Source organism: Hipposideros armiger, unplaced genomic scaffold, assembly GCF_001890085.2.
Source record: "Hipposideros armiger isolate ML-2016 unplaced genomic scaffold, ASM189008v1 scaffold_290, whole genome shotgun sequence".
In the NCBI taxonomy this organism is placed as follows: Eukaryota; Metazoa; Chordata; class Mammalia; order Chiroptera; family Hipposideridae; genus Hipposideros; species Hipposideros armiger.
In genome coordinates, this window is record NW_017731640.1 from 132,465 (window position 1) to 145,393 (window position 12,929).

At 37.4% G+C, this 12,929-nt stretch overlaps 1 protein-coding gene across 2 annotated transcripts in view; it reads left to right on the plus strand.

The window, feature by feature from the left end:
* Nucleotides 1-12,929, plus strand: part of SCAI (suppressor of cancer cell invasion) — a 63,372-nt gene that overhangs the window by 32,540 nt on the left and 17,903 nt on the right. Inside the window, exons 13-15 of one of the 2 annotated variants that reach the window (XR_002125793.1) lie at nucleotides 1,792-1,873; nucleotides 11,045-11,117; nucleotides 11,837-11,980. Coding sequence is in view for 1 of the 2 variants with exons in the window: in XM_019658830.1 (XP_019514375.1) it covers nucleotides 1,792-1,873; nucleotides 11,045-11,117 (155 nt within the window). In the remaining variant the exon portion in view is untranslated. The remainder of the gene's footprint in view (nucleotides 1-1,791; nucleotides 1,874-11,044; nucleotides 11,118-11,836; nucleotides 11,981-12,929) is intronic. The other variant, XM_019658830.1, reaches the window with a different exon arrangement.

Consider the following 12,929-nt stretch of genomic DNA (forward strand, 5'->3'; position numbering starts at 1 on the left):
CGACTCACGGCAGCCCAGCTCCAGGTTGAGCTGTTGTTCAGCATCTTAGCTGTAGAGGGCAGTGTCACTGGCCCTCATATGTGGGATCTGAACCAGGTCCCTCTGGCATCCCAAGTGAGTTCTTAACCATCAAGCCACTCGGCCAGCCCTGTGTTATTTTTTTAAGTATAATACATTCACTGGTTGGACCAATTGGTTCTAGAATTTCTCTAGCTGATAGATAGCAATCTGGTCATGAAGGAAACTGGACTTATTTGAAATTGTATTTCTAATAGCACTTGACATAAAAATGTTAACTGTTCATATTAAAGAGTGGGGAAGGGAGGGCAGAGAGAGACTTTTCAAATTATGTGTATAATAGCTAACCGTCCCCCCCAGTCATACACTGATGCTGCTGTTGTCCTCAGTTGTAAATGATTTATATTAGAAAAACTTATATTTGAAATATACCAAGGGTGACAAAAAATGTATACACATTTTAAGAAAGGAAAAACTGTATTAAAATTGTAATACTTGATATATACCAAAAGGGCCGGCTGAGTGGCTCATTGGTTAAGAGTTGGCTTGGGAGCGCGAGCTCTGAGCAGCAAGGATGCTGGTTTGGATCCCACATGGGCCAGTGATGCTGTGCCCTCTACAGCTAAGATAGTGAACAACAGCTCAACCTGGAGCTGGGCTGCTGTGAGTCGCTGGTGACGGCAGGTGGGTTGCCATGGGCTACCGTGTGTAGCCAGCAGCCAGCATGAGCGGCCGTCCAGAAGCTGGCGACTGATCTGCCTTGCTGGGGAAGAGCGCAATGATGGTGCCAACTTGGGCCAGTGAAGCAACGACCTCCACAACTAGAATGAAGAACAAAAAGACAGCAACTTGTCTGTTCCCCTTCCCCCAATTCCCCAGTAAAAAATCTAAAAAAAAAGAAATACAAATCAGGTTGTGTTATTACATCTTTGTTTTCAAAACATGTTCTAAAAGGGGCTTTTAGATACTAAACAAGTACCTAAATGTTGACTTCTGAGATTTTTCAGGTTATATATCTTTCGTCCATCTTTAAACATATAGACTTCTTTTTAGCTTGAATATTCTTTTTTTTTTAAATATTTTATTGGGTAATTGGGGGAAGGAACAGCATTGGGGAATCGGGGAAGGGGAACAGAAAAGTTGCTGTATTTTTGTTCTTTAGTCTAGTTGTGGAGGACGTTGCTTCACTGGCCCATGTTGGTATTGTGATCATTGCACTCTTCACGGCTGAGGCAGATCGGTCATTGGCCATTGGACGGCCGCTCACAGCAGCTCATGGCAGCTCATACCGCCGGCTGCTCACGCTGGCTGCCGGCCACTCACGGTAGCTTATGGCAGCGCACTGCAGCCTCACTGCAGCCTACGCCAACACCGGCAACTCATGGCAGCCCAGCTCTAGGTCGAGCTGTTATTCACCATCTTAGCTGTAGAGGGCGCAGTGTCACTGGCTCATGTGGGATCCGAACCAGCGGCCCTGCTGCTCAGAGCTCGCGCTCCCAAGCCAACTCTTAACCAACGAGCCACTCATCCAGCCCTTGAATATTCTTGAATAATAATTATGTCTGAATTTTTTTCCAAATCAAACTACCAACTTGCCTGTCCCGGTCAATGTAGACATTTTTTTTTGTCTCTTGCTTAATTAATCTTTGTTTTTCTCTCAGTACTACAATGAAAAGGAGATGTTAGCAGACCAAACTGAAGAATAAAAATTCTAAGACTTGGCTGATGTAGTTATTCAGTTATTTATTGTTACTGTTGTTGTCGTTTGCCCAGCCTCCACCCTGGAGACCTCTATCCTTTCACAAGGAAGCCCCTGTTTATCATTGTGGATTCATCCAATAGTGTTGCATATAAGGTGAGTTCCATGAGCACTATTGCACGTTAGACGTTATGGCACCAACCGAGGTAACGAATCTTAACATGTGCCTTTTTATTTTGCTTTATTTCATTTTACACAGTTTGTATTTAGTCTTTCTTTTCTTTTGAGGTTGTGCATGGTAGTCAGGATCTGGTGCTATGAATAGAAACAAGAAGAAAACGCATGAATGGACCCTCAGTGGAAAATAATAAATCCTCCTTCAGGAAAAAAAAAAATTCAAGATTTCCAAGATCTCTGGTAGAAGGTTTATTTTTGTTATATAACCCAGAATCATTTTCTTTTATAGAGGTAGAAGTATATGGGCAAATTTTATTTCCTAGTTTTCAAACTTTTTTTTTCCCCCTTCTACACACTGAGCTGCTATGTTTTAAGTAAAATTTCTTTCCTGTGTTTTACAGGTACAGTCATTGAATAGCAACAGAAATTGTTTTAGATGCACTTAATTTCTTTTTTTTAATTTGTGACAATAAGTGAAAAAGATGGTCCCGAATGCTGAAATAAGTAACAGGCATCTAATTTGAAAATCCTTTGTTTTATATTTTGCTATTTTGACACAGTGTTTTTCTGTAATTATATATGGAGTGCCAGCAGCAAAACGCTTTGAAGTAGGATATTAGAATTCAAACTATAGTAATTTACAGGAAAATAAAAACAGAATTTTTGGAGTTCTTTGTATATGGTTGGAATATTTTGTTAGGGAACAATATGTTCAGAAATATGCTGGGATCTGCATATGAAAACTGCCAATTAAAACTATTTCTGTTGTGGGTGTTATGTAATTAAATGGAGACGCAGCATTAGTAGGTTTATTTCAGGAGAGATGGAGATGTCTGGTAACCAAGAGAGCTGACCCCAAGCATATGTTTTCCATCGAATTTTCATGTTTAGTTTCACTTTTTAAAGCCTGGATTTCAAGAGCTTCTAATGCACCCTAATTTGTTCAGCATATCTCCAGCTACTTTGTCAAGTTTAACATTACAACTTTGAGTTTTAGGAAAATTACCGATAGCTGTGTACTTTCTTAAATTGTATGTGTTACTGTTTTTAATCTTTTTGAGGGGTTGGGAGGTTTCTGAAGGATAAGGTTTATTGGATTTCCCATTTAAACTTATAAAACCAAAAGATTCCAGGCATTTGTATCATCACAGAATTCAAAAAAGAAGCATTCTGTGTCTTTGTCAATGAAAAGGAATCATTTGTTACAATTTAATGATGTGACAGGATATGTTGATCAAGTGTATATCTTAATACGCTACAGCATGTATTTAGAGTGTTTTAGCATTCTAGTAATTTCTTTCAATTTAATTGGACATTATTTGATACCTTTTATAATCTCAAGAATATCTTTCATTAAGAGTGCTTTTTGGATGTAGAATGAGTATGGGATGCTGATTTTAAAAAACACCATTGTGCATACTTGGAAATGAATTTACTTAATTATATATCACGATTTAATTCTAGATTTTAATATTCCGACACCTAGGATAATGGTGGAATAATAAATAGAAAGGATTTTTTTGTTTGTTTACTTTTGATGACACATGCAGTATCACTCCTCTAAAAATTTAAATTGTTCAGAACATACTGATCTTTAGAAATGAAATGGGGAGCCCATATGCAGTAGGCAAATTAGAGTATGGCACAGACCAATTTGTGTTTTTTTTTTAAATTAATACTATTTAATGCCTGTAAATTAAGTATGCTGTTCTCTGTTAACATATGAGGGTGTCTGATATTTACCTTTCCCATAAAGCATGTGTAAAAAGTCTTAAACTACCATTTTATAAGTTTCTAATGAAAAAGGAGAACTGGGTGACATGTATTATTTTTCGAGTACCTACTTCACTACGTAGATTTCATTACATGCAAATGTTTTATGAACATGTATGTGTTTTCTAAATGCTTCTTCATATAAACACAAACATTCATGTGTAGTTCTTCATTTAAGTATTACTTTTTTTTTTCTAGCTGAGCCATCTTGCCACCTGCTGGCAGCTGTTGGCAGCTCAGCTCGGGCCAGGAATTGAACCGGCGACCCTGTTGCTCAGAGCTCACACTCTTAAGCAAGCTCTTAACCAACTGAGCCACTCGGCCGGCCCTTATATTTTTATTTTTACGAAAGTAACTCAGGCTTATAATAGTTTAAAGCTGGAATTCTCAGTTATTTCTGTGCATCTGAATCCTTCAGAGTCCTTTTCAAAGCCACTTGTACCGGGCCTCAACTCCTGTGATTGTGATTGGCTTGATCGGGTAGGGGGCGGGGTTGGGTGTCTGCATAATTCCAGGGTGTTGTCTGGGTGAGAACTACTACTAAGCGAGTTCCACCAGGTGTTACTAAAAACAGCAGTTTCCTGCTGTCTTGCCATACCCCTATTTGCCATCATTTTTCTAAATAACATGCTGGTATTGATATTTCTTGATTTTTCAGTTTTAGGCATTATGTGTTGCTATCCTATTATGGAAGAGAAATTTGGCTCCTTTTCTCCTTCCTAGCTCCAACTTACATTCATACCTTTTACATCTTTTTATCCACACTGAAGACTTGCATCATACTTCCAGTTTGTTGACTATTTAGGGCTGATATTATTTTGACTATAAAATGCTTTCAACAGCCATATAATAAACTTTTTCTTTCCTATGCAACTTTCTGCTTTTCCTGGAGCAAATAATTGTTTATCTTTGTTCTTTTTATTTTTTTCCTGAACATATCACTAATTCAACCCCTGTCTCCTCACCGGTTGTCTAAATCTCCTTTCAGATTGTTCAGATGCATTAGTCTCTTAATTGTATCTTTGTGATGAATTATCTCCTGCAGCGTCTGAACTGGTGCCCTCCATATATGCTGCACAGCTCTCATCCCAGAATCTCTTCTCATCATTATCCTGGGAATTTGTCATCTCTCTTGCTTATTAGATCTCTGTTTCCCGAATCCTTTGTCTTCCTCTTCGACACATGACTCTCATTTTGGTGCAGGGTCTCCTAGAGGAGCTCCCTGAGAAAGGGTGAACATGAAGTAAAACATTCGAGGTCTTGCACTTCTGCAAATATCTTTCATTTACCCTCACACTTCAGTGATCGTTTCGGTATAGATTAGAGATTGCCCTTCAGGGTTTGGAAGGTATTGATTGCTGTATTGCATTCTATCTTCCAGTATGTCTTAAATAGCACAAAGCATTCTAATTCTGGATTCTTGTTTTAGTCTCTGGAAGCTAATGGACCTTCTCTTTGTCCTCAGTGATTTTTACCTTCTAAACAGCGTGTCCTGGTCTGGGTTTATTTTTAACGATGGTGCTTAGCGTGTACTTGGTGAGTCCTTTCAGTCTGGAGGCTCTGCCCATTTTTTTTGAGTTGTTCCATTGACTTCCTCTCCTGCATTTTCTAGGGCCGGCCGAGTGGCTCAGTTGGTTAAGAGCTCGCTCAAGAGTTTGAGCTCTGAGCAACAGCGGTTCAAGTCCCGGCCCGAGCTGAGCAGCCGCTGAGCTGCCAACAGGTGGCAGGATGGCTCAGCTTAAAAAAAAACAAAAAAAACCACAACTCTCCTGCATTTTCTTTGCTCCATCTTTTGAGAACTTCTGTCATTGATATATTAGACCTTCTGATCGAGTCCTTTGATTTTCTTGCCCTTTATTTTCCATCTTCTGGTCTTTTTGCTCTTTAGGAAACTCCCTTGCCTTTATCTTCTAACCCTGTTAATGAAGATTTTTAATTTGTTCTTCAGATGTTTCTTCCCTAAAGATATAGATGTATGTGTATGTATATAAAACACATATGCATACAAGTGTATAATTATCTTGATTTTTATCTGATTGAAATACATTCACTTACCTTTGAGAATATCAATAATGTTTTTTAAATTCTCCCTGCTTGGTATCTATTTCTATCATGTCAGTTTGTTTGTGTTTGGTTTTGCCTGTATATGTCATATTAGAGGCTGTCCTCGGAGTATTTTAAATTTTGCCTATCTGCTCAGATTTAAGAGTGGAAGTCAGCAAAATGGTCAGAATCTCTGAGGCTCTGGATCGGGCTTTTCATGTTGAACTGGTCGGTGTGACAATCTAGCTGGACCATTTAGTTGGGTAATCTCTGATGTTAGCATCTTGAGGTCTGTCTTTGTGGTCTGGTCATACTCACCAGAGCAGACTCAACTCTTCTGCCTGGAATATAAAGGTGTGACTCTTAGCATTGCACTGTGTTTTCCCTAAAGTCTGTGTGTGTGTGTGTTTATATTTGTATACAGGTAGATCTTCATGTCCCCAGTGCCTCACACTTAAAAGATTCTTAGTAAATATAAGTTGAATGATTAGATGAAGGTAGGCACTATTATCCTTTGTAGTTGAGGAAACTTTGCCTATGAGGTTAAGTATCTTGCTTAACTGATTCCAACAGTCTTTCTCATTCCAAAACCCAAGCTCTTTTCACACGTAGGAAAAGAGGAGCTTTGTGTGCTAGTCTGAGCCTCATTTCAGAGGAGAGTTATTGAAATGCCAAGATCTGTGTAACACGTATGGCCCACATTGTGCCTCTCAAATTTCCTTTAGGGAATCAGCAAGTGGCCGTGGCCTTACCTGTAGTAATGTAGAAGTGGGAGCTTCAAAGTCCCCAGTGATTTTGAACATTTCTTTTAGTTCTGCTTTGTTTTCTTTGGAAGAAGAAAAAAATTTGAGTGTTTAAATAATTATGACAGAGCTGGATCTCTGCCAGTGAACATGACTTACACATTTGTCAGAACAGTCATATTTATCTCAACAGCCTTGACCTGTTTGACTGATGGCTGCAGATTGCTGCAGCCTGTGAAAGCATTCACCCTCCTTACCTGGTTATGTAAGATCTCTTCTGCCAGTCAGCCTGACTCGTTCCATTTCTTTCTTGCTAGCACTTCTGAAAGACCATCTCCCATCTCTTTGTTTTTGGCATCCTACAGTTACACCGTGATATGCCTAGGTTTTGTTTCTTTATAGTGAACCTATTGGAAATTGTGAGACTTCTTGAATTGGTAGGTTGGAGCTTTTCATTATTGCTGGGAAATTCTCAGCCATTGTATCTTCAAATATTGGCTGTGCCCCAACTTCTCTCTCATCTCCATCTGGAACTCTGATTGTGTGTGTGCCTCTGTGTGTGTGTGTGTGTGTGTGTGTGTGTGTGTGTGTGTGTGTGTGTGTGGGGAGAGAGAGAGAGAGAAATGTGCACACATTTTAAGAAAGGAAAAAAAACTATTAAAATTATGCTGCCGGTAACCACTTTGAGTACCTCTTGTAATTGTAGAAGTCAAATGTTACTTGTATTCATTTTTTGTTGTCAGTATATATTAAGTATTACAATTTTAATAAGCTAAAAACAAATGGAAACATATACCATGTTCATGGATAGGAATAATTAATATAGTTAAAATGTCCATACCACCCAAAGCAACATATAGATTTAATGCAATCCCTATCAAAATACCAATGGTATTTTTCACAGAACTAGAACAAATAATCCTAAAATTTATATGGAAACATAAAAGACCCTGAATAGCTGTGGCAATCCTGAGAAATAAGAACAAAACTGGAGGTATTATGCTACCTGATATCAAATTATACTGTAAGGCTGTAGTAACCAAAGCAGCATGGTATTGGCATAAAAAACAGACGCATAGATCAATGGAACAGAATAGAGAGCCCAGAAATAAATCCATGCCTATATGGTCATTTATTGTAATCTATGACAAACAAAGCAAAGATTTACATTGGGTTAAAGACAGCCTATTTAATAAATGGTGGTGGGAAGACTAGATAGACACATGCAAAAAATAAAACTGGATTGCCTTCTTACCCCATATACAAGAATAAACTCAAAATGGATTAAAGACTTAAATATAAGAATTGAAACCATAAAACTCCTAGAAGAAAATACAGGCAGTAAACTCTCAGACATTACCTTTAATAGTATTTTTACTGATCTATCCCCTCGGGCAAGGGAAACAAGAAAAAAATAAACAAATGGGACCATATCAAACTAAAAAGGGTTTTCATAGTAAAGGAAATCATCAACAAAACAAAAAGACATGCTACTGAATGGGAGACGATATTTGCCAATGATACATCTGCCAAGGGGTTAATATCCAAAATTTATTAAGAAAAACTCATACAACTCAACACCAAAAAACCAAACAATTCAATTTAAAAATGAGCAGAGGACATGAAGAAACATTTATCCAAAGACAACATGCAGATGGCCAATAGACATATGAAAAGATGCTCAACGTCATTAATCATCAGAGAAATGCAAATTAAAATGAGATACCACCTCACTCCTGTCAGAATGGCCATCATCAATAAATCAACAAACAACGAGTGTTGTTCAGGATGTGGAGAATAGGGGACCTTCGTGCATCATTGGTGGGATTGCAAATTGGTGCAGCCACTACGGAAAACAGTATGGAGGTTCCTCAAAAACTTAAAAATAGATCTACCTTATGACCCAGCAGTTCCACTCTTGGGTATTTATCCAAAGAAATCCAAAACACTAATTTGAAAAAATATATATGCACCTGGTTTTACTGCAGCACTATTCACAATAGCTATCACATGGAAACAACCGAAATGCCCATCAGTAGATGATTGGATGAAGAAACTGTGGTACATTTATATATACAATGGACTATTACTCTGTCATAAAGAAGAATAAAATCTTAACCATTTGCAACATCATGGGTGGACCTAGAGGATATTATGCTAAATGAAATAAGTCAAACTGAGTAAGACAAATACCATATGATCTCACTTATATGTGGAATCTAAACAGAGTAAACAAGCCAACAAAACAGAAATAGACTCATAGATACAGAGAAAAAAACTGATGATTGCTAGATGAAACAGGGGTTGGGGATCAGGGAAAAGGTGAAGGAATTAGAAAGTACAAATTGGTGATACAAAATAGTCACAGGGATGTGAAATACAGTATGGGGAGTATAGTCTATAGACTATGGAGTGTGTCAGATGGGTATTAGACTTATGGGGGGAATCGTTTCACAGTATTAACATATAAATGCCTAACCACTGTGCTGTATACCTGAAACTAATAAAATAATATTCAATGTCACCTATAATTAAGTATATATATGTATAGTCACGGATGTAAAGTACAGCATAGGGAATATAGTCATTCGTATTGTAATAGGTATGTACAATGTCAGAGGGGTAATAGACTCGGGGGGTTGGGGAGGCTATCACTTTGTGATCGGTGTAAATGTCTAATTATATTTTTTGTACACCTGAAACTAATAAAAAAAGAGAAAATGTCCCCATTCTTTTTTCATAGCTGCATAGTATTCCATCATATAGTTGTGCCATAATTATTCTACCAGTCTCTTCTTGCTGTCCGTTTGTTTCCAGTCCTCTTCTGTTACTAATAATGCTGCAAGGAGTAACTGAGGACTTAACGATATTTTCACATGTTTGAGAGTATATTCATAGGGAATGTTCCTGGTTGTGGAATTGCCGTGTTAATGGAACATGCATTTGAATTCAATAGATACTGCCAAATTGTCTTCTAAGTAGTTTATACCAACTTATACTCCTACCATTTACGTATCAGTGTTTGTTTCCCCATATTTTTGCCAACAGTGTATATTCTCAAACTTAGAAATTTTACTAAACCAAAAGGTTAAAAAATGGTGATTTGGTGTAGATTTGATTTTTATTTATTTTTCTTTACCAGTACGGTTGAGCATCTTTTCTTATATTTGAGCCAATTGTATTCTCTTATCTGTGAATTCTCTTTCACCCATTTTTCTATTGGGTCAATCAATGGTCTTTCTTATGGATTTGGAAAAGCCCTTTCTATATTAAGGAGATTAATCCTTTGTTATGTGAGTTGCATATATATTCCCCAGTTCATCATCTGGTTTTTTATTTAGTTTATGCTGTATTTTACTATGCACAAGCCTTTGATTTTTGAACTGGGTTTATTAATCATGATAGTTAGGAAGATCTAGGTTACAAAAATCCTTATTTTCTATAGTTTCTTTTAGCACTTTAATTTTTTACATTTAAATCTTGGACATATTTGGAACTTGGCCTTGTATCTGGTGTGAAGTGTGGAGCCACCTTTTTTCTACATGTCTATCCAGTTTTTCCTACCAATTTGAACTGTCATCTTTGTCATGTGTACTCCAGTCCTGTCTGTTCTGGGGTCTAATTCTGGACTCTTTATTCTCTTCCATTGGTCCTCTGCCTACTCTTATGCCTTTGCCGCATATTTTAATTACCGAGGCTTTAAAGTATGTTTTAATATTCAATGAATCTTTTTCTCCCTCTTTGCTCTTCTTTTTCAGAGTTTTCCTGGCTAATCTACTTTTTCCATATGAACTTTACGACTTTTTTTAGTTGCAGGAAAAAAATCTGTGGCTATTTTTGTTGAGGTTGGTTTATGTTTTAACAAATTAGTATGACATCTTTAGAATGGGTTCCTCGCTAAAAATATAGTGTGTCTTTTCATTTGTTCTAGTCTTCATTTTTATGATTCAGGAGAGTTTTATAATTATGTTTTTTTCACTTCTTATTAAGTTTATTTTTAGGAGTTTTAACCAAACAGTTTCTAATTTTATTTCCCACATAGATCTGCCTTTAGGGAAAGGATATCCTTAATCACGCAAGGAGTATTCTAGTTTGAGTGTCATTTTAATTCTCACTGTAAATTAACACATTGACATTCTGTTTTTCTACATCATTCTGTATGAGTACTCGTTAATATGATTGACAGTGAGATGGAGCCAATCTTCACAGACCAGTAAGTTGGGTTTTAGAGCCCGTGAGGCCGAGAGCCAGATCCTAGATCTTGGAAAATTCCCCTCTGTGAATATATCTTCACTAATGGGTGGCCTCTTGGTAGGCAGCCCAGTGACCTCTCCCTGTAACACTGCAACAATATCCATGCCTTTATTTTTAAAATCAATAGTTCACTTAGTAAATGTCACTATTTTAAGAAAGCCTGTTTTGCATGGTAGTTAGGCATGAATGACAGTCTCTTCAGCTGTTACTGATCTTTCTGCAGCTGCTATGAGTCAATGGGCCCAATCTATACACACACTAATGATGTGCTTTGGAAAATTACTAACTACCATTGGTCAAAGCTTTAATGAACGTTTTAAATTCTTATATATTACAGAATTTCACAAACTTATTTGGACAGCCACTAGTCTGCTTGCTTTCTCCTACAGCATATCCAAAAGCTTTACAAGGTATGTTCTGTCATTACCTCTTATATCCATAGGTTGCAAATAAACACTATCTGCATTTTAAATAATACTGATCTTTGTTCCCCCCACCGATAATGATTCCATGTCAATTATAGTGTTTAATGGGGCAGGTGTCAGTCTGAAACCAACCCAGAAGTCTGGCCAACCACCAGACTTCTTTAATGTGCTACCATTAGGCCCTGAGATAATTTCAAATAAATGGTAAAGCATTCCTGAGAAAAGGGTGGTTTTGGTCCCTTGCTCTTGGGGAACTCATGATTTGTGAATTTTGAAATTTGGTTTGCAGCTCTTTGTTTTCGTGAGCTTGTCTTCATCCATCTACCACAATTTCCTGTATCTCTGGCTACATATTTTAGGCATCTTTTAAGGCTAAGATTTCTGGTCTAGAAAACTTCTCAGCCTATGCATAAGACTTAGGATACCCTAAACTGGCACAATTTAAAGGGTTTCTTTTATTAGCATTTTTACCATGTTGTATTTTTTTTTTTAATAAAAGAACCTCTTCTCAGTGTGCCAGAATGACATTTCTCAGCTGAATGAGAAATGAAAGACCTTTTTGTCTTGAATAACTTGTCCTTAATCAGCAACACAAAACCTGGTTCTAACTCCCAGATCATTAAGCTAGGTAAAATACTAAACAAGCCTTAACCCTGTTTTAGCAGTACTTGTCACTGTTTCACTATCTCCCTGACTGTGAATAGTGCTGATGTCTCTCTGTGGGAGATGGCATTTTACTGCTACTTCCCAGCCTGAAGTCCTGTCTGCTGACATAGTTTGACACAGGAAGTGATGGTCAGCAGTTGAATGCCTGAGAGAAGCTGGAGACTATTCACCGTTGTTTTAAGGTAAGTTCTGCTATTTAACAGGGAAAAAAACATGTAGAAATAGTAAGTTCATGTATCCAAAAGTCAAATTACTAAGGGATAGAACTTACCTTCAAACAACGGTAAAATTCTCCTGCTTTGAGGACTCGGTTAACCTGTGGCTTATCATTTCTGGAGAAATATGACGCCTTCCAGTTACTTGAGAGTACTTTTTGTTATCAATGTGTCCTGTCAAAAGGCAGCTTTATTTAAAATTGCATGGTCTAATGGGTTAATACCAAGGTTATTTGGTCTGAAAGACTTTATTGTACTGGGGGTGCCACCAGGTGTGTCACAAAAAATGTATCCACATGACTTGTATTCATCTTTTGTTATCGGTATATATTGAATATTACAATTTTAATATTGTTTTTCCCTTTCTTAAAATGTGTATACATGGGGCCGGCCAAGTGGCTCAGTTGGTTAAGAACTCGCTCAAGAGTGCGAGCTCTAAGCAACAGGATCGCTGGTTCAATTCCTGGCCTGAGCTGAGCTGCCTGGCAGGATGGCTCAGCTTTAAAAAAAAAAAAAAAAAAAACAAAGGTGTATACATATTTTTGGCACCCTCTTTGTATAGGATAATAACAGAGTCTGGAGGCAAACTGAATTTGAATCCCAACTCAGCCACTTAATAGCTGTGTGACCTTAGGAAGTCACTTAGCCATTTGGTGCCTCAGTTTATTTCCTATCAAATGGAAATAATAGTAGTAACTACCTCATAAAATAATTCTGGGTATATAATAGGAATTCCATATGTGCTAACTATCATTATTACTACTATACTTAGTTGTAATGTATGTCCTTAGTATTTTTTTAGTCCAGTATCCTATCTTTTGTGCTGTAAAGATTAGATCTCTAATCCCTAACTGTTCCCCATCTGGACACTAAACTAGCCAATACCTAAGTATTTGGAATGGCAAATTAGATTCCT